Source organism: Mustela erminea, chromosome 4, assembly GCF_009829155.1.
Source record: "Mustela erminea isolate mMusErm1 chromosome 4, mMusErm1.Pri, whole genome shotgun sequence".
In the NCBI taxonomy this organism is placed as follows: domain Eukaryota; kingdom Metazoa; phylum Chordata; class Mammalia; order Carnivora; family Mustelidae; genus Mustela; species Mustela erminea.
The window spans coordinates 23,674,177-23,699,035 of record NC_045617.1 but is presented as its reverse complement, the minus strand read 5'-3'; the positions used below and the strand labels follow the sequence as shown (position 1 = coordinate 23,699,035).

The 24,859-nt window shown below is 38.3% G+C and overlaps 1 protein-coding gene across 3 annotated transcripts in view; it reads left to right on the top strand.

The window, feature by feature from the left end:
- AFG1L (AFG1 like ATPase) overlaps positions 1–24,859 on the top strand; it is a 221,097-nt gene that overhangs the window by 142,648 nt on the left and 53,590 nt on the right. For all 3 annotated transcript variants that reach the window (XM_032338881.1, XM_032338880.1, XM_032338882.1), the window contains one exon: positions 17,035–17,117. In XM_032338881.1, coding sequence (XP_032194772.1) covers positions 17,035–17,117 — 83 coding nt within the window. The remainder of the gene's footprint in view (positions 1–17,034; positions 17,118–24,859) is intronic.

The following is a 24,859-nucleotide window of genomic DNA, read 5'->3' as shown; positions in this document are numbered from 1 at the left end:
AACCTTTGTTTGTTAGGCCTTTTGTTTTCTTCACTTAGGTGTATCCCTGCCGTCTCTCTTGGTTTAATAGTCACGCTTATGGTTTTGTTTTGCTCTAATTGGAATTAAGTGAAAATTTCCTTGAGAAAGCTGGACAAGGCTTAGAAGGGAAAGGCGAGGGCAGAGGGAGAAAGCAAAATATAGTTTCAGTGTATGTGGGAAAAGACACCTGATGTAGCACTAAGTTATGAATAGTGAGAGCTGAGAAGTACGGAGCAAGGACTATGTTGAAGCATCCTTAGAAATATTTGTACCATCACTTTATGCGGTCTGAGCAGTTGAGGCTCATGTCTAAGATTGCCTGGCTAGTGGCAGAGCCAAATCTAGAGCCCAGGTTTCCTGCTTTTTTACTGAGCATTCTTTCCGTAAACCGTGTTGCTCAATATGTGTGTGCACATGTGTATGTGTCTTTAACATTATATATTTGTTATATTTACATGTTGTAATCTTGTCTTTGGGTAGAATTAATTATATTCTCATCTGCTTTTATGAACAAAGAATTCTTTTTCTTTTATAAAAGTATAATCTACTTTATTAATCTACCTTTAGTTGTACACAATGATAAATATAGCGTGTTCAACCTTGTTTTAGCGAATAGCTTAAAATTTATTCTTCAGATCTTTTATCAGAGATTAGAATAAGTTACAAGATTGACTGAATTCATCTTCTTTCTCTTCCTCTTTCATCTTTCAATAAAAGTGCTAATGAACAGTGAAGTGGCAAAAAGCCGAGCAAATACAAGGCAGCAAGAACAGAACCAGAGTTGAGAATATTTCTAAATGCTATCCTGGATGCTAAAAGTCTTAACAAGGTCTCTGAAAATTATTTTTTAAGCTAAATATTTTTAGATTCAGTTTTTATCATTCTAGAAGTTGTGATCACAGTATAAATGAATCACATGTATTATGTACTTCGTGTATTTATATGGTTTTATTTTTTTTTAAGATAGAGAAGTTATTGCTTACCCCTGATTATTTGTATAAAAGAAGGAAAAAACTTGTGAGTAAAATTTACTGGATTTTCAAAAAATACATTTTGCAGAGCTGCAGATGTAATGGGAAGTTCCCTTTGGCCTGAGGGTAGATTGCACAGTTCCTTTTTGTGGGAGGAAAAGAAAGCTTACAGGTGCCACAGTTATGGGTTGGTAGTATGGTTATAAAAAAGATTTTCAAAAGTCATATACCTCAACTTCTTTCCAGTCTGTGATGTCATTTTTGTATTTTTCTTTCTTTCTTTTTTTTTTTTTTACCTCAGGAATGAGGACTCTGGTTTTCTTTGACAAAGTAAACAGTGGGAGAAGCAATGGAATATTAATTAAAGTTCTGTTGGTCATGACAGAGCTGGAAATGTATAATGGCTATAATTTCAATAACACAGCTATCAGATTTTTCCATATACCACTATTCTGGGACGATCCATGGAGTTCTCTAGGATCTTTCCTTTTATAAAATTTCATAAGAGAGAAATGAATACATGCTATATGTAAAAATCTGAATGCCACATAAGTGTCTCTTTACTAAATATCAAATGCCCCCCCCCTTCACTACTCTCCCCTCTCCCCATTTCCTCCCCTCCTCCACTCCTGTTTCATTCCTGCTTCCCTCCTCAGGAGTAGCTGCTGTTAAAAATTTAATGTAGCAGAGTGACATCAGTATCAGCATTGAATAAGACATCTTTTTTTTTTTTTTAAAGATTTTTATTTATTTATTTGACAGAGATCACAAGTAGGCAGAGAGAGAGAGGGGGAAGCAGGCTCCCTGCTGAGCAGAGAGCCCCATGCAGGGCTAGATCTCAGGACCCTGGGACCATGACCTGAGCCGAAGGCAGAGGCTTTAACCCACTGAGCCACCCAGGCACTTCGAATAAGACATCTCTTATTCATGGTCCCACCCCCCCAACCAACAATAATTTGGCATCTATTCACAGACAAAAATGACTTTATGGGTGGTGTTGGATTTACCATCATATGACAGGGCACCTGGGAGGAGGCTTGCCTACCCATGTGTCAGGTAATAGGAATATAGACCTCGTCCTGGGTGTGGCCTTGCAGTGGTCTGTGAACCAGCACTAGCTTCTCTCAGTTGTGGTCTGGGAGTCCCTGGAAACCCGATCTTAAAACAGTCACCCAAGGATGAGAGAGCCTTTGTAGATATCCAGGTTTCTAGTAGAAGAGTTCCAACATACTGTTGGAGCAAAAAACAAACAAAACCTGGGTTTGGACACATCGGAGAAAGTAAGAGGAACAGTTTGATTTTACCTGTATCACCCTTCCCCCAAGGCAGCACAGCCTAGGGCCAAGAGAGAACTTCTTGGCCTGTGATTTCTCCTACAGGGGATCGTAAGAGGAAGTGAGTGATCACCCTGCTTCCCCAGCTGTGTGGGATGCTGCCTGAGGCTCATTTCTCTTTTGTCCCATCCAGAGTACTAAATTGTGAGCTGCATGGCTGGAGGGCAGGAAGAGGCTAGGAGAGGAGCACTCTGTTTGAAGGCATTAAAGAGAGGTGGATCCTATGAATTGCTTCACACACATCAAGAAGCCTGCTCACAAGCTGCTGGGGACCCTTGCCCAGATCCTCTGTTGGCTCAAGGGCATCTCCCGTGCTCTGCATTATCACACATATGTGCACGTGCAGACACCCACACACACCCTCACTTCATGGCTGATGCCCTGTATATGCTCCCAGTGGCTGTGATAAGAATGAGCTTTGGCAGATGGCTAGTGAGCATGTTCAGAAAGCCAGCCAGAATCTGCACACAAGGGAGAGATTACAAACTTGAGCTTAAGTGCTCCCTTTGGGAAAATAAAAGGAAGGTTATTAGACTCAGGATATTGCAGGATTGAGAGAAAGCATATAAGCTTAAGAATTCAAGAAAGAGCAATAATTGTGGAGCACATATATTCATAGAAGGTCTGAGAAAGTCCCCAAATCCCTAGCCGGCTGATGGAAGGTATTTCTTTCCTGAAAGTTATTAGTAAAAACAGGAGGAGGGCTGCTACTTCAGATGTGACGACAATAATACAAAAGTTCAAAGAATATGAAAAATCGTGGAATCACCGTTGTTTCCCAATAACTGATCCCAAAGACATGGGCTTCTGGGATTTACCCCATAAAGAATTCAAAATAGCTGTTTTAAAGAAACTTAATGTCTATAGGAAAACACACAAAAATAGTGCAAAAAAATCAGGAAAACCATATACAAACACCATGATAAATTTAACAAAGAGAAATCTTAAAAAGAACCAAATGGAAATTCTGAAACTGAGGAATACAATTAATGAAATAAAAAAAAAAATAAAAGCAATAGAAGGCAATCAACATTAGACTTGATCAAGTGGAAGAAAGAATCAGTGAGATTAAAGACAGGAACTTTAAAATTATCCAGTCAGAGGGCGCCTGGGTGGCTCAGTGGGTTAAGCCGCTGCCTTCGGCTCAGGTCATGATCTCAGGGTCCTGGGATCAAGGCCCGCATCGGGCTCCCTGCTCAGCGGGGAGCTTGCTTCCCTGCCTGCCTCTCTGCCTGCCTCTCTGTCTACTTGTGATCTCTCTGTCAAATAAATAAATAAAATCTTTAAAAAAAAAAAAAATTATCCAGTCAGAGAAGAACAAAGAAAAAAGGTTCAAAAAGAATGAAGAAAATTTACATAAACTACGAGATACCTTCAGAAGAAACAATCTGAATTATTGGGGTTCCACAAAGAGAAGAGAGGGAAAGGGGGGAGAAAGTGTATTTAAAAAAATAATGGCAGAGAACTTCCCAAATCTGGGGAGAGATTTGGATATCCAAGTTCATAAAGCTTGTAGGTCATCCAAAAACCTCAAAGAATTTTTTCCAAGGTACATTATAATAAAACTCAAAAGTCAGAGACAGTGAATCTTAAAAGCAACAGGAGAAAAGAAACTTGTTACTAGCACACTATAAGACTATCAGATTTCTCAGAAGAAACCTTACAGGCCAGAGGAGGTTAGGATGATATATTCAAATATAACTTAAAAAAAAAAAACACCCACCAAAACCCTGCCAATCAAGACTACTCTATTCAGTAAAGTTATTCTTCAGAAATAAAGTATAGCAAAGACTTATTCAGACAAACAAAAGTCAAAGGAGTTCATCATCACTAGACCTACTTTATAAGAAGTTCATCAAACTGAAATGAAACAGTAATTAGTAATATGAAAATATACAATACACTAGTGAAGTATAGTCAAATTCAGAATAGTCTAATTTTGTAACTTGGTGATGCGTTAGCTACTTAAATCAAGTATAAAGGTTAAAGAACAAGAGTATTAAAAATAACTATAGCTATAATAATTTATTGATGAATACACAATATGAAAATGGCTAAATTGTGACATCAAAAACAAAAAAGGGTAGTAGAAGGGTAGAGTTTTTGTATGAGATTGAGGTTGTTGTCAGTGTAAAATATACTGTTATATTCATAAGGTAGTTTATGTGGTAACCACAAAACAAAGGCTGCAGTAGATACACTAAAAATAAAGAGAAGGGAATCAAAGCCTACCACTATGGAAAATTATCTGTTCACAGAGGAAGGCAGCAAGAGAGAAAGAAAGGAACAAGGAAACAACCAGAGTAAAACGTAAGATGGCCTTTGTAAGTCCTTACCTATTGATAATTACTTTAAATATAAGTGGATTAAATTCTCTAATCAAAAGGCATGGATTGTCTGGATAGATTAAAAACAAGAAAGGAATTCCTAACTCTGTACTGCCTATAAGGACACATAGCTTTAAGGATATGTGGGCTCAAAGTGAAGGAATGAAAAAAAGATGTTCCATGGAAGTAGAGACCAAAAGTGTGCAGGGATAGCTATACTTAAATCAGAAAAGAGAGAAGATAGACTTTAAGTTAAAAACTGCAATGAATCAAAGAACACTAGTGTATAATAATAAAGGGATCAATTTATCAAGAAGGCATAACAATCATAGGTGCACCCAGTATCAGAGGACCTAAGTTTATTAAGAAAATACTAAAAGGTCTAAAGAGAGAAATACACAAACAGCACAATAATAGTAGGGGGCTCCAACAAATGGGCAGAGGAACCATATAGACATTTTTCAAAAGAAGACCTACAAATGGTCATATGTGCATGAAAAGATGTTCAGCATAACTAATCATCAGGAAAATGTAAATCAAAACCACAATGAGATGTCACCTCAGTCTGTTAGAATGGCTACCCTCAAAATCACAAGAGATAAGTGTTGGGAAGGATATAGAGAAAAAGAAACCCTTGTGCACTATTTGTGAGACTATAAATTGATGCTGCCCCTAGGGAAAACAATATTGAAGTTCCTCAAAAACATTAAAAGTAGAGCTAGCCTATGATTCAGCAATTCCACTTCTGAGTATATATGCAAAGGAAATGTAATCATTATCTTGAACAGACATCTGCACTTCTGTGTTCTTTGCAGCATTATTCACAATAGCCAAGGTGTAGCAACAACCTAAGTGTCCATCAATGGAAGAATGGATAAAGATGTGGTGTATATATATACACACACACATACAATGGAATATTCTACAGCTATGAGAAGGAAACACTGCCATTTGTGACAAAGTAGATGGGCCTTGAGGGCATTACACTAAGTGAAATAAGTCAGAGAAAAACAGATACCATTTGATATCACTTATATGTGGAATCTAAAAAAGCTGAACTAATAGAGACAGAGAGAGTAGATTGGTTGCTGCTAGGTGCTGGGGAGCAAAGGAAATAGAGAGATGGGTACAAGCTTTTGATTGTAAATGATTAAGTTTTTGGTATCTAATACACAGCATGGTGAATACAGTTAACAATACTGTATTATATGCTTGAAAATTGCTAAGTTAGGTCATTAAAAAAAGATATGGTAATTGTGTGAGATGATAGGGTACATATTGCAAAATGATAGGTAATCATTTTGCAGTATGTTAAGTTTATCAGTTGTACACCTTAACCTTACAAATGTTATGTCATTTATATCCCAATAAAGCTGAAAGAAAATCTCTATCTTTCAAGCATTTTTCTGTACATTTATATGTATACAGATCTCTATATATACCTATGCATATAGTTTTGTTGTAAATTAATGGAGTAATAGTTACGCCTTAATCTGACTTGTGCTTTTTTATACCTTCAAGATATCCTGGAGATCTTTTTATAACAGATATAACTCCAGCTCTTTTTTTTTTTTTTTTCTTTTTTTTAATGGCTGCTTTGTATTTCTACTAATGGCTGCAGACCACTGTACTCCCTTATCTGATCAAACCCCTTTAAAAATCTCTGGGCCAAAAAAAAAAAAAAAAAAAATCTCTGGGCCAGGCAGAAACCTTGTGTTTTTTTATACCTTTTTTTTTTTAATAGATTTTATACCTTTTGTCATTAATATTTTTAAACTAATCTGTTATTTTTGGGTACTTAGGTTTACTATATTTCTTTTCAAATAATGCTTTAAAAAACCTGTTTACAAATGCATTTTTAATCACAGGAGTTAACGTTTTTGAAGTATAGGATCCTAGAATTGGGATTTCTGGGTCAACAGTTCTGTGTAATTAAAGCTCATTAGGTTTTGTCAGTTTACACTTGTGTATTAGATAACATTGAAAATTAAATGGAAATTAAATATACAAAGAGTAAGGTGATTTTTTTTAAAGAAGCCACATGTACCCTTGAAAATTAAATGAAAATTAAATATACAAAGAGTAAGGTGATTTTTTTAAAGAAGCCACATGTACCCTCCAGAGCACAGTAGGTTGTAAATAAATAAGTGACAAGAAATCATGTGGCGTTAATGTGAGGTATTCTGGGAATTTTACTGGATGTTGCTTGGACATATCGAGTTAGTATCATGTTATTTCAAAAATCATAATGGCCAGAATATTTAAGGATGGTTGAATTATTGAACTGTGTGAATTTTGTTCTGTGTCTTTTTCTGAATATAGAAAATACGTGCAGTGCATGGTCTGCAGACCTGAGTTTAGTCTCTGCCCCTTAAGAGCCAAATAACTCTAGACAAGTAGAGCAAAATATTTGCTCTTTCTGAATTTTAAGTACTTCATTGGTAAATCGAGGCCAATAATCCTATCTTTAAAGGTTGTTGTAAAATTATGTGTTCAATAAATGGTGGTTATAGTTATTTTTATTCTTTTGTGACAGTTTTATAAAATATAAAGATAACCATGATTAAACATTTATATATAACATTTTTATGGTTAAACATATATAAAGGGCAGTGAGGCATCTTCTATTACAACAAGCAGAAAACACATAAACTCTATGTAGCATCCTATGTCTCAAAAGTTTCCATTTGATAGTGTAAGGATGCGACTTCATCGATTCTGATGTGCTCCCCTCCCTGGCACATAATTATTTAAGTTACAAATTGGTATCTTAGATCATCCAAATTAAGTCTTATCAGGAAACCAGTCTACTAACAGTACCTAAGGTCTTGACCAAGTTGACAGAGGCGTTCTTGTTCTTTACAATTTCCTACTTCTTGATAGTCTAAAGATGATAGTTAGCATACTTTAGTATACTAGAGTCCAAATATTTTCTAAGAATCAATATGTCTCAGGAAAAGAATATAGAAGAGGAAGTAAGTCATTGGCCTTTTGAACAAGGTCTCTGGTTACGTAGTAGCTGTTGCCACAGTCAGATGTTTCACCTTTCCTACTATAAATGATGAGAGTGGAGGTTTGGTTTTGAAGGGCCACGGTTTCATCTCAGAGTTCCAAATACAGACAGGAAAACCCTACAATTGTTGTGCTGGGCTTCAGTTCTATACCTGCTAAGTTTGATCAGATATGACTCCAGATGCTGATGCTTTGCCTCTTTTTTTTGGAAAATATTTTTAGTGAAATATCCAGGAACTCATTATTTCAGAGAACTATTGGAATGATCCAAATCATAGTGATGCTCAAAAAGATAAGAATGTAGCTTCAGGAGCACCTGGGTAGCTCAGTGGGTTAAAGCCTCTGCCTTCGGCTCGGGTCGTGATCCCAGGGTCCTGGGATCGAGCCCTGCATCAGGCTCTCTGCTCAGCGGGGAGCCTGCTTCCTCCTCTCTCTCTGTGCCGGCTTCCCTGCCTACTTTGTGATCTCTACCTGTCAAATAAATAAATAAATAAAAATCTTAAATAAATTAAAAAAAAGAATGTAGCTTCATTAATAATATGAAATGTGAGTTGAAAACCCAACTTATAAACTTAGGGTCATCTAGTTTAAGATGTTGGAATCCTCTGCTGGACAAGTCACTCAAGTCTCTTGTCCTTTCTGTATGTTCTCAAATATTTATTTTCCCTAAAGAAATTTATTTCAAGTCCTCTTCATCTAATCATACTACTTCAGTTACAGAATATTTCTCCAATCCACATTAAGTTTTATCAATCTTTTGTTTACTTAGTATTCTATTTCCTTTATTTTTGACAACTCATATGCTTTTATGTCTTTACCCTCATTGCAAAGTAATGGTGATTTCTTTTCATCTCATTTTATCCAACATAAACAAGAGAGGAATCAATGTTACCAGTCTCCGACTCTTTGATTCTAGGGCCATAAACACCAACCCTGGGTGATTCTGTGGCTTTAGTTATTACCTATGGTGGATAATGTGGTGGTTTTCTCCAAAATTCATTCCACCTTTCTTTTACTATGTAATAGCCATGTGATTTGGATGGGACCAACTGCAGGTGGGACCAGATTAGGCTAAGCCAGTGGTTCTCACTGCTGATAGCTCATTAGAATGACCTAAGGAGCTTAAAATAAAACTGACAGAATCAGCCAATGTAAGCCCTCCTCTGCAAAAATGTCTGGGAGTATGACCCGGGCATCAGTACTTTTTAAATAATTGCCAGCTAATGCTAACATGCATCCAGTGTTGAGAACCACTGGTCTACCAACCAGGATATTTCCATCTTCCCAGCCATTTGCCTTGGTTTAGGAGACTCAAAGTTAACTTGTGTCTTTTCCAAGCTACATGAGTGATTGTAGTGGGCATAAGGAGCCTAATCAGCATAGCGCAGGACTTTTGTTTTATGAATGTGGCTGTGTTCTTGGTATCATCTCTTTCTCATTGAAGAAATCCTGCCATGGGATGAAGCTCTTACTTTGGAGGAAGATACAACTCTTTGGCTGAATTTTCTGTCTCTGAGTTCTGATAAAGACTAATTGAGCAGGCAGTTCTTGTTCTCTTGGAGTTTACCTTCCAAGACTGACAAGATCAGTTTAGATGATCAGGTACAGGTCACAAAAATAGTGGACTGTGAGTTAAGCAGACACTTTAAACATAGAAAACATCCTATATAAGGGAAGACTACTATACTACCATCCAGTTGGATGTAGAATTTAGTATAGGTTGAACATACCTCGTACACAGTGTTGCACTAAATACTTAAAGGAAACTATAATGAAATCATACAGTATGGACCTCTAGAAGAGCAAGTAGCATATGTATGCTGTGTGGAGGTAATTGACTTGGGATATGGAAGGAGGAATCGGGGAGCAAGAAATAATCCTGTAAATTGTGAGGCTAAGGACAAATGATCCTGTAGCTACTGTGTAATAACTCAGTGTGGCATGGTGAGAAGGTCACGGATTTGGGGTCAGGAGTGACCTGGACAAATCATGACTCAGTCATTTACAAACTATGTGGTCTTTCTAGAGCTCTCTGAATTGTGAAATTACTGTGTTTTCCCCTCCAGCTGTGACCGCAGAAAGAGGCAGTGTGTGGCTCACATTATAAGCAGGTGTATACAGCGGTGCTTTTTAGCGTTGGTCCTGGCTTTTTTTTTGGTCACAACTGTTCTTTCCTTTTTTACTGTTTTTAAAAAATGTCTTTCTGTATGCTTATTACAAGAGTGTTAGTATTGTATTAGTATGCTTGGGCTCTCATGACAAAATACTACAGACTGGTTGGCTTAAACAACAGAAACGTATTTTCTCACAGTTCTGGAGGCTAGAAGTCCAAGATCAAGGTGTTGGCAGGGTTGTTTTCTCCTGAGGCCTCTCTCCTTGACTTGCAGATGGCTGGCTTTTCCCTCTGCCTTCACTTGGTCCTTCCTCTTTTGCATGTCTGTGTTCTAATTTCCTCCTCTTATGAGTACACCAGTCATACTGGATTGGGCCTGCCCTAAAGACCTCATTTTAATGTAATCACCTCTTTAAAGGCTGTCTCCAAGTACAGCCACACTCTTCAGTACTAGGGGTTAGGACTTTAACATACGAATTTGCTGGGAACACAGTTTCGGCCTTTGCAGTGATTTTAAAAAAGTAATCTCCTTCATAAATTTCCTCAACTGTAAAATGGGGATAAAAAATTACTCTGTGTATGATTAGTTGAGGATTATGTGAGGTAAGTTCAAGTTAATACGCATTAACACAAGTGAAACATAATAGCACTTGGCAATGGTTAAATTATCTTACTTTCCTGCTTTTTGGAAGGGAAAAGAAATTCTGAAATTGCTTGATAAAAAGAAGAGATACAAACCTTACTTGCTAAGGTGGTAGGGTATGGGTATTTTAAATGAGAAACAAGTAGGGTATCCAGGGAAGTAGGAGTGGGGCAATGGGAAAAAAATTTTTTTTAATGTATTTTGGAATAGATGAGCAAGAAAGCAAAGGAGGCAGAGTGGTTTGTGGTAGACTCTGAAGCTTGGGTCTACTTCAGAACTAAAAAAGCCTGAACAAGAACTTAGCTATAATAAGTGTGAGAATTTCAGGATTGTATTAAGAATTTTAGACTGAGGGGTGCCGTGGGTGGCTCAGTTGGTTAAATGTTGGACTCTCAGTTTCAGCTCAGGTCATAATCTCAGGGTTGTGAGATCAAGCCCGTCATTGGGCTCCACACTTGGTGCAGAGTCTGCTTGGATTCTCTTTCCCTTCCCCTCTGCTCCTCTCCCTAGGCCTGCACATTCCCTCTCAAATAATAAATGAAATCTTTTTTTAAAGATTTTATTTATTTGCAAGTGAGAGTGTGCACGAGTGAGGGGAGGAGCAGAGCGAGAGAGATAATCTCAAGCAGACTCCCCACTGAGCATGGAGCCCCACTAGGGGCTCGATTTCACAAACCTGAGGTCATGACTTGAGTAGAAATCACGAGTGGGCCACTTAACCAACTGATCCCAATAAATAAAATCTCAAAAAAAAAAAAAGAATTTGAGACTGAAAGTGATCATAATTCAATTCCTTTATTTTATAGAGGAGAAAACTGAGGGGGAAATTAAGTAATAGGCTAAAATCGCACTTTTGGGAAATTGGCAAAGAACTTATCAACTTTGAAGAATGAGATCCATGAGTGGGAGAAGAAGAAAATGGTAACTTTGAGGCAAATATCTGAGTTCTACCTGGCTGTCAGAGCAAAAGCTTATTTATAATATTTCTAGGAACCAGGGAAGTACCCAGTATATAGTGTTCGGTGTTTGTTAAGTTAATCCAAAGTAGATATTGAATTTACAGAGAACTTGGTAAACCATAAGTGTGTATTTTTTTGTGATATAAAACAATGTAGCATATTTTCCAAAAATAGGGGACATCTCTAGTATCATCCTGAAAAATTAACATACAAAAAATATTACGTGAATAATTGAATTTCTAAGACTGGTGGATATAAGCTGAGTATTCAAAAATCAACTGTATTTTTTCCACTAGTAGCAAACACACACTTGGGAGTATAGGTTGCGCATTGCCTTGGAACCCTGACAGTGTTTACTAAAGCTAAGTGGATGCTTACCCAATGGCCAAGCTGTTACTCTTCTAGGTGTGTATCCAACAAGAGCATGTGCATGTGTGTGCCAAGACTCACGTGCAGAAGTGTTCATGACTGCATTATTGGAAAGAACAAGTAACTAGAAACAACCCAAATGTCCACCAACAGTAGAATGAGTTGATAGATTGTGGCTTATTCATGTAGTGTATATGACACACCAAACTGTAACTATAGACAACATGGGGATGGGTGAATCTCACAAACATAAAGGAGCCCAGTCGTAAAAGAATACATACTGGGTGGATCTACTCAAGTAAAACTCCCCAAAGAGGCAAAATCCTGCATTGCTAGAATCAGAGGACTGGTTACCTTTGAAGAGGTAGAACAGGCTAGTAGGGGGGACTTCACCGGTGCTAGTAATGTTTTGTTTCTTGACTGAGCTGGACATTTATGACTTGTGTGCTTTTTTGCATTTATGTTATATTTATATTGCACAAAGCTTAAAAATATGTCCAAATATAACATGTTGAATTTTTATGTATCATTGCTTTCACTTAAAAGTGGTAACACATTATTGTTTTGAATGTGATTGATTCAGGTATCTTAGGATGTACACCTGCTTCAGCATGTAGGTCTGGATGTATATCCTGCCTCAAAAAGAGACCCTCCCCTTCGAGTCTCCTTTTTTCTTTTTTGGCTCAATATCTTTCTGTACTCTTACTTGTCATTTACTTATAGAATTACATTCTTAGCAAACAAACCAGTACAGTGCCAGTGTAGCTTTCCTGTATTTAAATCTAGTTATTTCTCTCATAGAACGTTTAAGATATTGGGAAAGAGGGGCGTCCGGGTGGCTCAATGGGTTAAGCCTCTGCCTTCGGCTCAGGTCATGATCTCAGGGTCCTGGGATCGAGCCCCACATCATCCATCATCCGGCTCTCTGCTCAGCAGGGAGCCTGCTTCCTCCTCTCTCTCTGCCTGCTACTCTGCCTACTTGTGGTCTCTCTCCCTCTGTCAAATAAATTTAAAAAAACATAAAAAAAAATTAGAATTAAGCCTAGAACTATATGTATAAATAAGATCCCAGCTTCTCTATCATCATCTCTGAACATGTAGAAAAAACATGAAGGATATTAGCTATAAGCAAACTTTTTTCTGAGAAGGGAATAGACTTTCATTTCTACTTTTACACTTTTAGTATTGGAATTTTTTACAGTGAGAGTGGGTCACTTTTTTAGCTTAAAAAGATATGGTTTGAAAGTACTAAGTTAAAAGACAGATTTTAGTTATTTAAATATTTTATTTCCTGCAACTAGAAAGGCCTCCACCATATTTTCCTTTAACGCTTACTTATTAAAAATGTATAAAACTGATCAGTTTAGTATTGTCAAAAAACATCAATAGTGTAGATCTTTTAAGTTCCTATTCAATATAATCACTTAGATAAGACATAAAACTTTGAGTTATGTGTTTTTTTCTCTTTTTCCAAATTTTCCATTGTAAGCAATATACTTTTTAATAAAGAGTATTTAAGGTAGGCAAGACTTCATTATTTCAGTCTTTGCTTACGAGGTTAATATGTTGTGGTTTTACAGGATTTTCTCCCCAATATTTATTGTTCTTTTGTTCCAACTTGGAAGGGAAAAGCCAGACTAGAAGCTATATAAAGTTATTTTGTGAGATGGCTATTTTTCTGATGATACTATTCATAGTTGCTAAAAATACACACAATAGATCTTGAGGAAAATGCAAACTGCTAGAAAATGGTTCTTTTAGTAGCACATTTTTCTTTGCAAAGTCAAGGCCTTTCACTCATGCATATGCTCCCACGGGTGTGTTTACCTCCCTCTGCTTCCTCCCCAGATTTCCTAATTGCATTTTTAGATTGTGTAATTGTGTTTGTCCTTTGTAGATGTAAATATACAAACTATTTTAAAATAAATTTCTTTTGGTAGCTGATTAGTTTTATTCATTGCAATTGGACGGTGATAAGAGGTCACAGGTCTTGCAACTATCCCTGGAAATTAGGAAATTAAATCATGCCCTTGTGACTAGATTCATCAACTTGGAAATAGCTTAGCTCTCACCCTCCTCCATCCTTCTGCAAAGTGTTCTGAAGAACTTAGCTTCCGTGAATAAAATCTGAAAATTTGAGGTTTATTTTTCTTTAAAAGTATAAACGGAGTGTTAGTATTTTTCAGACAATTAAGAGCTAAAATCTGAGGGCTTTGGTTGTAGTTCTTTTTGCTGCTGATTAGGTATTCCTTGGTGGTGATTAGTGAATGTACAAATGCAATCATTCAGTAGGGCTTAATCACTCCTATGAGAGAGAAGTTAGTTACCCAGAAAGAGAAATTGAAGCTTGTATAACTTCCATTAGTCTTATTTTTTTAATAGCAAAAAAATAAAGAAGAAAAAATTTTGGCTAAATTAGGAATATTGGGTCATGTAAGATAAACTGTGGTTTAAAAGAAATGGAGAGCCTGGGTAAATATGCTTACATGAATATATTGCCGTGCTATTTATTGGTATTGTCTGTGGTACGACTAGCTTATGAAACACCGGCCCTTATGGCCGCCGGACAGGTTTCTCTCGGAGACAGAGTTTGAGCTGCTAGCTAAAACAAGAGTATCTCCTCCCTGTCCTGGGTGGCTGGGCCCCCAAAATGACAGTCTGGGCAAAGGGGAGGAGGTCTCTCTTTTCCCAATTTTGGTACATTACTCGAAGTTGAGAAGAGAGGTACCCAGCTATAGCATAAAAACAAACAAACAAATAGAACAACAAAAACAAACAAAAAAAAACATCATCTGAGGCAAGAGGAGAGTAGAATGCGTGTGCATGTATTTGAGCGATACCGTATTCCTTTCTGGTGAGATGGGTTACAGGCCCCAGAGTGAGGCCTGGGGAGTGGGTTTGAGCCACTTGGAATGGTGAGCTGGGCGGGGGGGGGGGGGGGTCTGTATAGTGAGGCCCACCGGCTGCTGGGGTCTAGCATTGTAGGGTGACATGACTTTGTTAGGCCCAAGGGTTGTTTGTCACAGGTATGATTCAAAAGCTGTTTTGCAGACTTCCCTAGAGGACCATCAGGGATTATTTTATTTCATTTTTAAAAAATTTTACTTATTTATTTGAGAGGGCGTGCGCATGTGCGCTTGGGCACAAGTTGTGGGAGGGTGGAGAAGCCAACTCCCCGCTGAGCCGGGAGCCCAATGTGAGGCTCGTTCCCAGGACCCTGGGATCAGAATACTCCAGCATTCCAGTCTAGATTTCTGGGTTATTCCTAAGGTGATCATCTGTCCCAGTTTGCCCAGGACTGTCCTGATGTAAGGCCCCAAAGTCCTGCATCGGGGGAAACCCCTCAGTCCCAGGGGGATGGTTGATCGCCCTATTGTCCCTTCTTGAGCCACTTAGCAGCTGCACCACGGAAGGGGGGAAATGTATTCTCTCTGCCTCTGTGCACAGTCTCTTCCCTGCAGTGCAGTGGATAAACAGCCCTCCGCTCTTGGGTTGCAGTTCAGCCCAGGAAGCACTTTCAGAGAGGAAGAATGTTGCCACATTTCCAGTGTGCCTAGATTATCTATTGCTATGTAACAAATGACTGAAGTCATTAGAGGCTTAAAACAACATTGCCTCGGGGCGCCTGGGTGGCTCAGTGGGTTAAAGCCTCTGCCTTCAGCTCAGGTCATGGTCTCAGGGTCCTGGGATGGAGCCCCACTTCGGGCTCTCTGCTCAGCAGGGAGCCTGCTTCCTCCGTCTCTCTCTGCCTGCCTCTCTGCCTCCTTGTGATCTCTCTGTCAAATAAATAAAATCTTAAAAAGCAAAAAAACAACATTGCCTCATTATTTCTCCTGGTTTCCCTGGGTTAGGGATTTGAGAAAGCCTCAGCTGGCAATTCCGGCTCCCTTAGGACCCTAATGGCAACACCTGGAGCAGCTGGGGACTGGTCAGACGACACCTCTGTTTCATGTCATCTCGGGGCCCCTCCAGGTCCTGTCGCTGTATGGGCTGCTTTGAGCTCTCTCCAGTAAGTTTGATCATTACCTTACAGTTCCGGGTTCGGAGCAAGTGTTCCAGCCGGCGAGTAAGAAGCTGCCGCCATGATCACATAGGGTACTATCACAGAGCATCCTCTTGCCTAGTCACAAGATTTGGGGGGAGGGGGAGCACAGACCCCACTCCCTGATGGTTGGGGTAGCAACATCACAGCATGTTGGCATGGGGAGATTACTGGAGCCAATTTTGGAAAACACAGTTTGCCACAATTACCTTGGCCCAAAAAAGCAGTTTTTCACTAATAAAGGTAATGAAGTTGTTAAAATACAATTTTTTCCTCATGAATTTTCATAAAGCAATTTTCATTTAGGATGAAAACAAAAAGATCAGCCTGTAAATGTTTTCTTGAATTGTTCTGAAAACCCTTGCTCACCATTGTTCTACTGGAATGAATATGTGTCTATAATATATAATATATATGCCCCCCCTTCCCCTTAAAAAGAAAGCCGACTGACTGAGATAGGTATAGCAAAAGTTCATAAGCTTCTACAGGAGGAGTTTCAGCATGTGCGTGTGTATGTGTGTGTGTACGTGCGTGCGTGTGTGTGTGTGTGTGTGGTGTGTGTGAGTTTCCATGCACATGTGCAGTCTGGGCGGGACGGGGGGGTGGGGGGAGATGGAAAGGAAAAAGTGATTGGGAGAGTGGGAGGACAAGGGTGGCACAGGACTCCGGCTGAAGGGAGGGTCTGCTGCAGGAAAGAACTCTAAAGACATTGATGGCTAGAGAGGGGGACTCCACAGGATAGGGGCAGTGGTGGTCATTTATGAGATGGGATAAGGGCAGTGGTGGTCATTTACGAGTGAAGTGCAGGTATGCAGAAAGCATCCCTTCAGTAAGAGCATTTGGTTTAAAATATGGCTACGACGTTCAGGCCCAGCTCTCTCCCATTGTGATGCTGAAGACACACGAGTTATTTTTTTTCTTATAGCTTCTTACTTAACGGTAACAGAAATTGGGGTTTAAAAAATTTTTTTAATGTAGTGCCATCAGGTGGGGAATTTGCCAGTTAGCATTGTTATAGCAAAGTTTCAGAAGGGCATGCTGCCAATCTTCACTTTTTTGAACTGATTTCTTTGGGCTTGATGTATATTTAATGGTCAACTTTTATGATTCTTACTTGACGTCTCTTGTTTTGTCCTAAACGCGTTGTTTTCCTGAGGAAAAAGTTCAAAGATTAAAAAAAGGAAAAGGATAGCCAAGAGATCATAATTCTGAGCCACAACTTGTTTGTGTTTCTGGGTTGCAGAAATACTGTAATACGGTCCAGCTCGATTCTGGGATCGACTACCGGAAAAGGGAACTTCCTGCTGCAGGAAAACTCTACTATCTGTAAGTTTTTCTTTGCTTAAATTTAATTTTCTAAGGTTAATACCGAATAATTAATCAGGAAAAGATGAGAAAAATAAGTAGGGTCATTATTAGAGCAGGAAAGGCTAGTTCTGAAGCCTGTGATTCTTAGAATACAAAATGTTATAATGTTAACTTCTCTAAACTGTGTTTTTTGCCATCCACATTTGCATGATTTATAATGTGTGATTGGATGAAACCCTAATTAGTTTTTTGGGGAGGAGTGATGACAGATGGTTAGAAAGTAATGAGATCCTCTTATGAGACTCTAGGATTAAGAGAATATCTTTATTGTGAGAAAGTAATTAATTATTTGTGGACATCTCCTGACAAATATGCCATTTCGGTTCCCCCAAAATTGTTGTTTTATTTTGTTCGACAGTCTGTTGTATTTATTATTGTTGACTGACTTCCGTACATAACTATGTAAAATATATATACACAAGTACAGCTGGATATATTTTATCCTTTAAAAACAAAGGCTCTCCTGAGTAGGAGCTATTTATAATAATAGATGTATTCAGCACATGCAGTTAATGCTGACAAACAAATAGTTGGTTTTAAAATGTCATTTGTGAGAACCTGAAAAGGGACAAGTGCTTTACAAATGTAATCTGTTTAGCGTATCCCGCCAGCGTTGGGCACATAGTGGGTTCTCAATAAATAGGTCTAAGTGCTAATTGTGATTTAACTCAAAGGCATGTTTCTGCTAATTTAAATTTTGATGACAAAAGAGGTTCAGCAAAGTTCTTGTCTCTGCCACCTTGTAAGCAGAAGTACTTTACTGTTTTTGAAGCAGAAATTAGCTAGAAAAATCACATAATTAAAATTGCATGCTTTACAGTGTACCAAGGGGGACAATTTCGGTTTATTATTCAGATTCTGATGATTATTATAGAAGGTTCTTCATGTGCCCTTAAGTACTTTGTCTTTAAAGTACTTTATAATTTTAAAAAATTCTTATAACACTTCTTTCTGCTTTAGCTTGGACTTTTCCCCCTGTTCCTTTTATGTTTATATTTGCAGGTTTTTAAAATTTTTCTGATATTTGCAATCTTTCCTGATTCTTTGCTACCAATTTCGTGATATTCCCGACGCGTGGTACCTAGAAATTAGCTTCTTACTATTCTCTGCATTCTTTTTCAAAGGGGTCAGTCTTTGTCCCCTGTTTTCCCACAAAATGTATCCTTATGTGGAGGAATTAAAACATTTTCCTAATGGGAAGTTCCTTCAGTTGGGATGGTAGGCTGGGTCTACATCATGAGATTTGTTTCCTATTGCTGGAGAGGTCTCAGTGGAATTTACAGGATGTGGAAAGCTGCTTTTGTTGGGAGGATAGCCATTTTCTCTCCGACCTTCTCCCTGAGGCTGCTTCTTCCTTTTCCTGCTAAAGTGCAGTTTTAACACAATGAAATTCAGGTTGGTATTTAAAATACTTACTGGAGGAAAACAACAGCTAACAGCAACCCAGAGTCCAGGAATGGCACTCTGGATCAACTTTCTTAAAAATATATGTATTCATTTAATCCTCAAGGAAGGTAGATTTTGTTTGTGTATTTAACAGCAAAGAGAGCTTTACTATAACGGATAACCAAAACTAGAGAACCTAAAGGCACAGCTCACTTAGCGGGTAAGGCAGATGCGTGTTCCTGAGGAGAATCAGGAATTAAAATCCCCTCGGGAGTGGGAGAATACTATTTGCTAAGGCTATAATTTATATTCTTATAATTATAATTCTTATAATATAATATAATATATGTTCTTATCTCTTTCCTGTTTCACAGGAGCCCATAGGAAGAACTTCTTTCATGACAAAGAAAATTTCCTAGGGTCATGTTAATATTTCTGATTTAATTAGGTTTTTTTTGCTCTTGTTCTTTTAGGGAAACTGAATTAATTTCCCCCATAACAGATTTTAATGTTCCATACTATATATTGCCCTACTACAACATGTGTTTCTCTTTACTAAAGATCTGCCTAAACATCTGGCATTCTTACCTGAACATACAAGTTCAGATTCCCCCTTTGTCCATCTCATTGCCCACCGCCCAGCAGTCTGAAAAGAAAAACAAAATTCTAGCTTTCCTCTGGGGGAGCATGAAGCATTATCTCAGGATTTCATATAAGCAGAATCCTACATATGATCTCTAATGAAATAGAAGTATTCCTTATCTCAGTATTTTATTAGTCTAACTTTCCAAAAGCTAATTCAGAATGTCACCAAACACAATCCAAATAATATCAAGAATTATCAGAGATCTTTCAAAGTACCCAAAAAGTTCACATGGGAACACTTTCTATGGTTCATAAGATTGTCTGGGTTGCAAAAGAACTAATTCATATGTGACATTATCTGTTTGTATGTAATCTATTTTAGTTGTAGTTTTATATCACATTAGATGTAGAACTCTTACAGTATCTTTATAAATAAGTTCCAGATGTTTGTGGCTCACCCGAACAAGTTCTTAATCTCATACAAAACAAACTTGGAAACTTGAAATTTAGCAGGTTACAAATGACAGAAAGCTTGAGCCCAGATATCTGAACTTTACAGAAATTAAAATACCCCACAATTGTCCAATTTTTTATTCTGTGATAACTGCGCGATCACCCCAGACATCAGCACGATGTCATTCTCTTCCTTGTTGCTTGGTGGATTGGGTTAAGTAGGCATCCCATGTGGGGAATAAGATCCAAGCAGGTCAACTAAGTATTGGGCTTCTTGTTTGCATTTGGGTGGGGGCTTGGGAGAGTAATTTTTTTGAACTGCCTGGTGTTCGCTAGTGGTGGCCGTATCCCATGCCCTCCAGAGAATTTCACTGCTTGAAATTAGTTCTCTAACTGGGGGCTGATGACCGTGGAGGTTTTCATTTTCTATATGCAACGAGCCTCTCTTTTCAGACAGGAAACACGGCTGCTGAGGGGTCCATGGGATGTTGCCCCAGGCTGTTTTGCTGTCACTTTTGTGAAGAGTTATGTTTTTTCATGGCGAGAGGAGATCAGAACTTGTTGGGTGCTCCCTTGTTCTTTTCTCTTTTTCATTCAGGAATGAGTAGTACAGGTTCTTTTTCTAAGTCTGTTGAAGGAAGTAGGGCTTGGGGGTGAGGAGAGAGGGTTCTTATTCTAATACCATATCTTTGTCATGCTCCCCTCAAAGTACCCCACCCCTAGCACAAAGGCCATGGCCTCAGTGGAAGACTTAAAACTGAACCAGAAGGGATGGGGGGAAGGTAATGGGCCTGGGATTTGATTTTACCCAACTTACCAGCTAATAGGTTTGCCTGTTACTGTTTCATGGATGCTGGCAGAAGCAAGAGAGACCTGGGTCAGGGACAAAAGATTTTATGACCCTTGGTGTGGAGAACATGTGTGTCCCTGCCCTCCTTGCCCTGTGGTTCCATTGTCGGGGGTATGGGGAGTTTTGGCAAGGGCCCAGATGAATACCTTCATAGACAATGAATTGTATTATAGGACAGGAACTCTGAGCTTGGGGAATCTACCATTTTATAGCCAGAAGTAAGCAATCCTGTTTTTTGTCTCAAGGGAGACATTGCCTTGTCCCTCAAGGTTTCTTGTGCCAAACACAACCTTGAGAAATGGCTGGGGCCACGCATTCTTGGCATGCTTGGCAAGATGCACAGATGAGCGAGAGACCCATTTTGGACTGTTTATCCCAATAGGGGACACTGACCAGACTTTTAACCTTAAAGAAGCCCGGCTTTCTCCTTTTATTTCTTTTGGCTCTTATCTATCAAGTCATCCACTGCTTCTGCAAAATTATATCTGAACCTGTTATTCAGTTATGGAATATTTCAGTTAAATTATCTCAAGACCATTTCACTTTCATGTATGTGGGAACTATGGGTCATACTGAAATGATTAAAAATTTGTCACAACTTTTAGATAAAGCCCAAATATTCACATATTTTGCCTGGCTTTTTACAGTACATATATCACCTGTCTTTTGAGCTGATCTCAAAAAGAAGTTTCTTTTTTCTTTTACCTATTGAAGTTTCATGTCTGAAGTACTCTTAATCTCCACTTGGGAAATATCTACTCCAAACAGAAAATAATTTTTGAGAATATATCTTTGAATATTTAAAAAAAAAAAAAAGTTTGCTGACCACCACCACACAGCTTTGTTTTAGAAGAAAGGTCTGTGAAAACAAAGACTGGAGCTCATACATGTTGAAACATCGCCACAATTAAAGACTTCATGTTTCTTTCCTATGATAGTCCCTACACACACTCCCCCTTCCTCAACCGAGAGAACCAGATCAATGAAAATTTAAAATATTTCTTAACTCAATTGTCACATTTTTTCATACCTAAAACATTGGCAGACATCTGTCTTCCGCCTGGAAGTTCCCCATTTCTAGTTTACCGGAGTCTCTAGGACATCTTGGGACCTTCTCCCCAACACCAACCCCCATCATTACCATTCCAGGTGTTTATGTCTTAGACATTGGACTTTACAGTGTCTGTCTTAGTTTTTCTTACCAGTTAGAGTACCAACCCGGTCGGTCATTTCCTGTTCCAGTTCCCACTGGAGAACCTCTGAAGCATCTGCCAATGAAATTTGTCAAGTCAATGGAAATTGTCAAGTCTAGTTCCTTTCCTTTTAGACTGTTTCAGTTCCATCTTCCTGACTGCCCAGAGTCCTGTAGCAAGCTGTGTGCATACCCCATTGAAACAATTTTTCTCTCATCATCTATAACAAAGATTCTATGGTAGAAAGCCAAATATGGGTCCCCTATATTCTTTCCCTTTAATTCCCTGAATTCCCTCATGCATCTTTTAGAGTCTTCTACATTCATATTATTCCTACTCTGACACTAGTTTTCATGGTGTCACAATGGAGTAATGATAGTATTGAAGGGAAAATAGCACATAAGATAAAGAATGTAAAATGTGTTTAGCAGCAAAGGATATAGAAATATATCTATATGGTGATAGTGGCACAAAAACAGAGGATGACATAGCATATTTTCATTTGAAGTTGTAAGGTTTTTTGAGGGCCCATTAGCTGACAAAAGTAGCACCTGATCAGGATAAGGAGCCCATCAGGTCACCTTCGTCATTCCTCCGTTGGTAGGCTTATACCCTCCCACTATACATATATATATTTTTTAAAGATTTTATTTATTTATTTGACAGACAGAGATTACAAGTAGGCAGAGAAGCAGGCAGAGAGAGAGGAAGGGAAGCAGGCCCCCTGCTGAGCTGAGAGCCCGATGTGGGACTCGATCCCAGGACCCTGAGATCATGACCTGAGCCGAAGGCAGCGGCTTAACCCACTGAGCCACCCAGGCGCCCCCCACTATACATATTTTGATTGCTTTTTCTGTACATCTGGCTCTGAAAGCTATGCTTCGTATTAATGTAGCTACATCAGCTTTTTAAAAATTCGCATTTCCGTGATCTATCTTTTCCCATCCTTTTGGTTTTAACTTATCTGTGTCCTACTTAAAATGGTTTCTTGTGAGCAAGACATAGTCGGGAATTTATTTTTATGCAATCTGACATACTCTTTCTTTAAGCGGGGGGTGTTCAAACCATTTAAATTATAATGTGTTTAATGAAATGGTTGGATTTGGTGGTTTTTTTTTTCTGTTCTTCCCATTTACCTCTTTTTCTGGCTTATTTCATTTTTAAGATTCCGTTTTCTCTCACATTAGTTTATTTACTATACCTTCTTGTTTTTGTTTTTGTGGTTGCTACAGAGTTTAGAGTAAGCATCTTTAACTTATAATAGTCTGCTTTCAAGTAACATTATACCTCTTGATGTACAATATAAAAACCCTACAACAGTGTACTTCCATTTTCACTATCCTGGCCTTTGTGCTGTTATAGTCCTACATTTTATTATGTGATTATGTATTTTATTATGTAATATTATATGTATTTTATGTTAGATACTACACAATATGGTGTTACTATTTTTGCTTGAATGGTCAGTAGTCTTTTAGAGATTTTTTTAAATAAAAAAATTCTTTTACATTTATATGTATACCATTAGATGAAAACCATTTCTTATGCTGTTCATTCTGTTGTATAGTTTGAAATTTCCATTTGGTTTCATTTTCCTTCCGTTTGAAAGTCTTTAACATTTCTTGTGGTATTCTGCTAGTGATGAATGTTCTCATCGTTTATATGTCTCATGTGTCTCTAAAGTCTTTTGTTTTTATTTCTGAAAGACATTTTTGCTGGCTAGAAAATTTGTGGTTGACAGATTTTTTTTCCCTTTCATTACTTTAAATATTGTTGCTTGATTATCTTCTGACTTGTATTGTTTCTAATGAGAAGTCTATCATTCTTTGTCCTTCTTTACATAAGATGTCTTTTCACTAGCTGCTTCTACAGTTTTCTTTTTCGTTATTGGTTTTAAGTTGTCTGTTTATGATGTGCCTTGGTGTGATTTTGTTTGTTTGTTTCTTTTTTTCGAGGTTGGTTGTACTTCTTGGATCCATGAATTTATAGTTTTAATTGAATTTGGAGAGTTTTTATTCCTTATTTCTTAACATACTTTGTCCCTCTTTTCCCTCTCCAATTTCTGGGACTCCAGTCATACCTATATGAGACCTCTGTATGTTGTCTCACAGTTTCCTGATGCTCTGCTCATTTTTTTCCCCCAATCTTTTTTTCAGTCTTATTTCATTTTGGGTAGTTTCTTTGGCAGTGTGTAATCTGCTGTTAATTTTATCGCACGTACTGTTCATCTCAGACATGGTATGTTTTTGTTTCTAGAAGTTCAACTTCTAGAAGACTTTATATCTTCTTTCTCTGTTCTTAATATCCTTATGCTTTCTAGGGTGCCTGGGCGACTCAGTTGGTTAAGCGTTTGTCTTAGGCTCAGGTCTCATGGGATCCTGGTATCAAGCCCAGAGTCTGCTTGTCCTTCTCCCTCTGCTCTCTCTTGCTCTCTCTCAAATAAATAAATAAAATCTTAAGAAAAAAAAATCCTCATACCTTCCTCTAGCTTAGTGAACATACAGAGAATATTTATAATCACCGTTTCAATGTCTTTGTCCCCTAATTCTACCATATATGTCATTTTGGGGTCTATTCCTACTGATTGATTTTTATCCTTTCTATTTTTAAAGATTATTTATTTTATTTCGGAGAGTGTATGCAAGTGGGAGGAGGGGCAGAGGAGAGGGAAAAATATCCTCAAGCAGACTTCTCACTGAGTGCAGACTCAGCATGGGACTTGATCCCAGGCCCCTGAGGTGACCACCTGAACCGAAATCAAGAGTCAAATGTCTAACCAACTGAGCCACATAGGTGCCCGGTTTTTATTCTTTTTAGAAGTTATATTCTCCTGCTTCTTTGAATGCCTGTTAATTTTTATTGAAGGCCAAATGTTGTGAATTTGGGCTTTGTTCTAGGACACAGTTAAGTCACTTGGAAATAATTGTATCCTTTCAAGGCTAAGCTTTGTAAAGTGGGACCAGAGTAATCTTTATTCTATGGTTAATTACTCCTACTAGTGATGTAATACTCTTCTGAGGACTCTGCTCAATGCTCCATGTGTTAGTAGGGCTATCTACTATGACTGGAGGAAATATGAACTATTTCTGGCCATTAGGAGCTTGAAGAGTAACGCTATGTGATTCCAGTGCTGTTTTGTTGTTGTTTGTTTGTTTGGCCCAACTTCTCTCCCCGCCCCCTTACTACCACCCCACTCCAGAGGCCTGCGGGTACAGGAGACAGTGAAGCCAAGA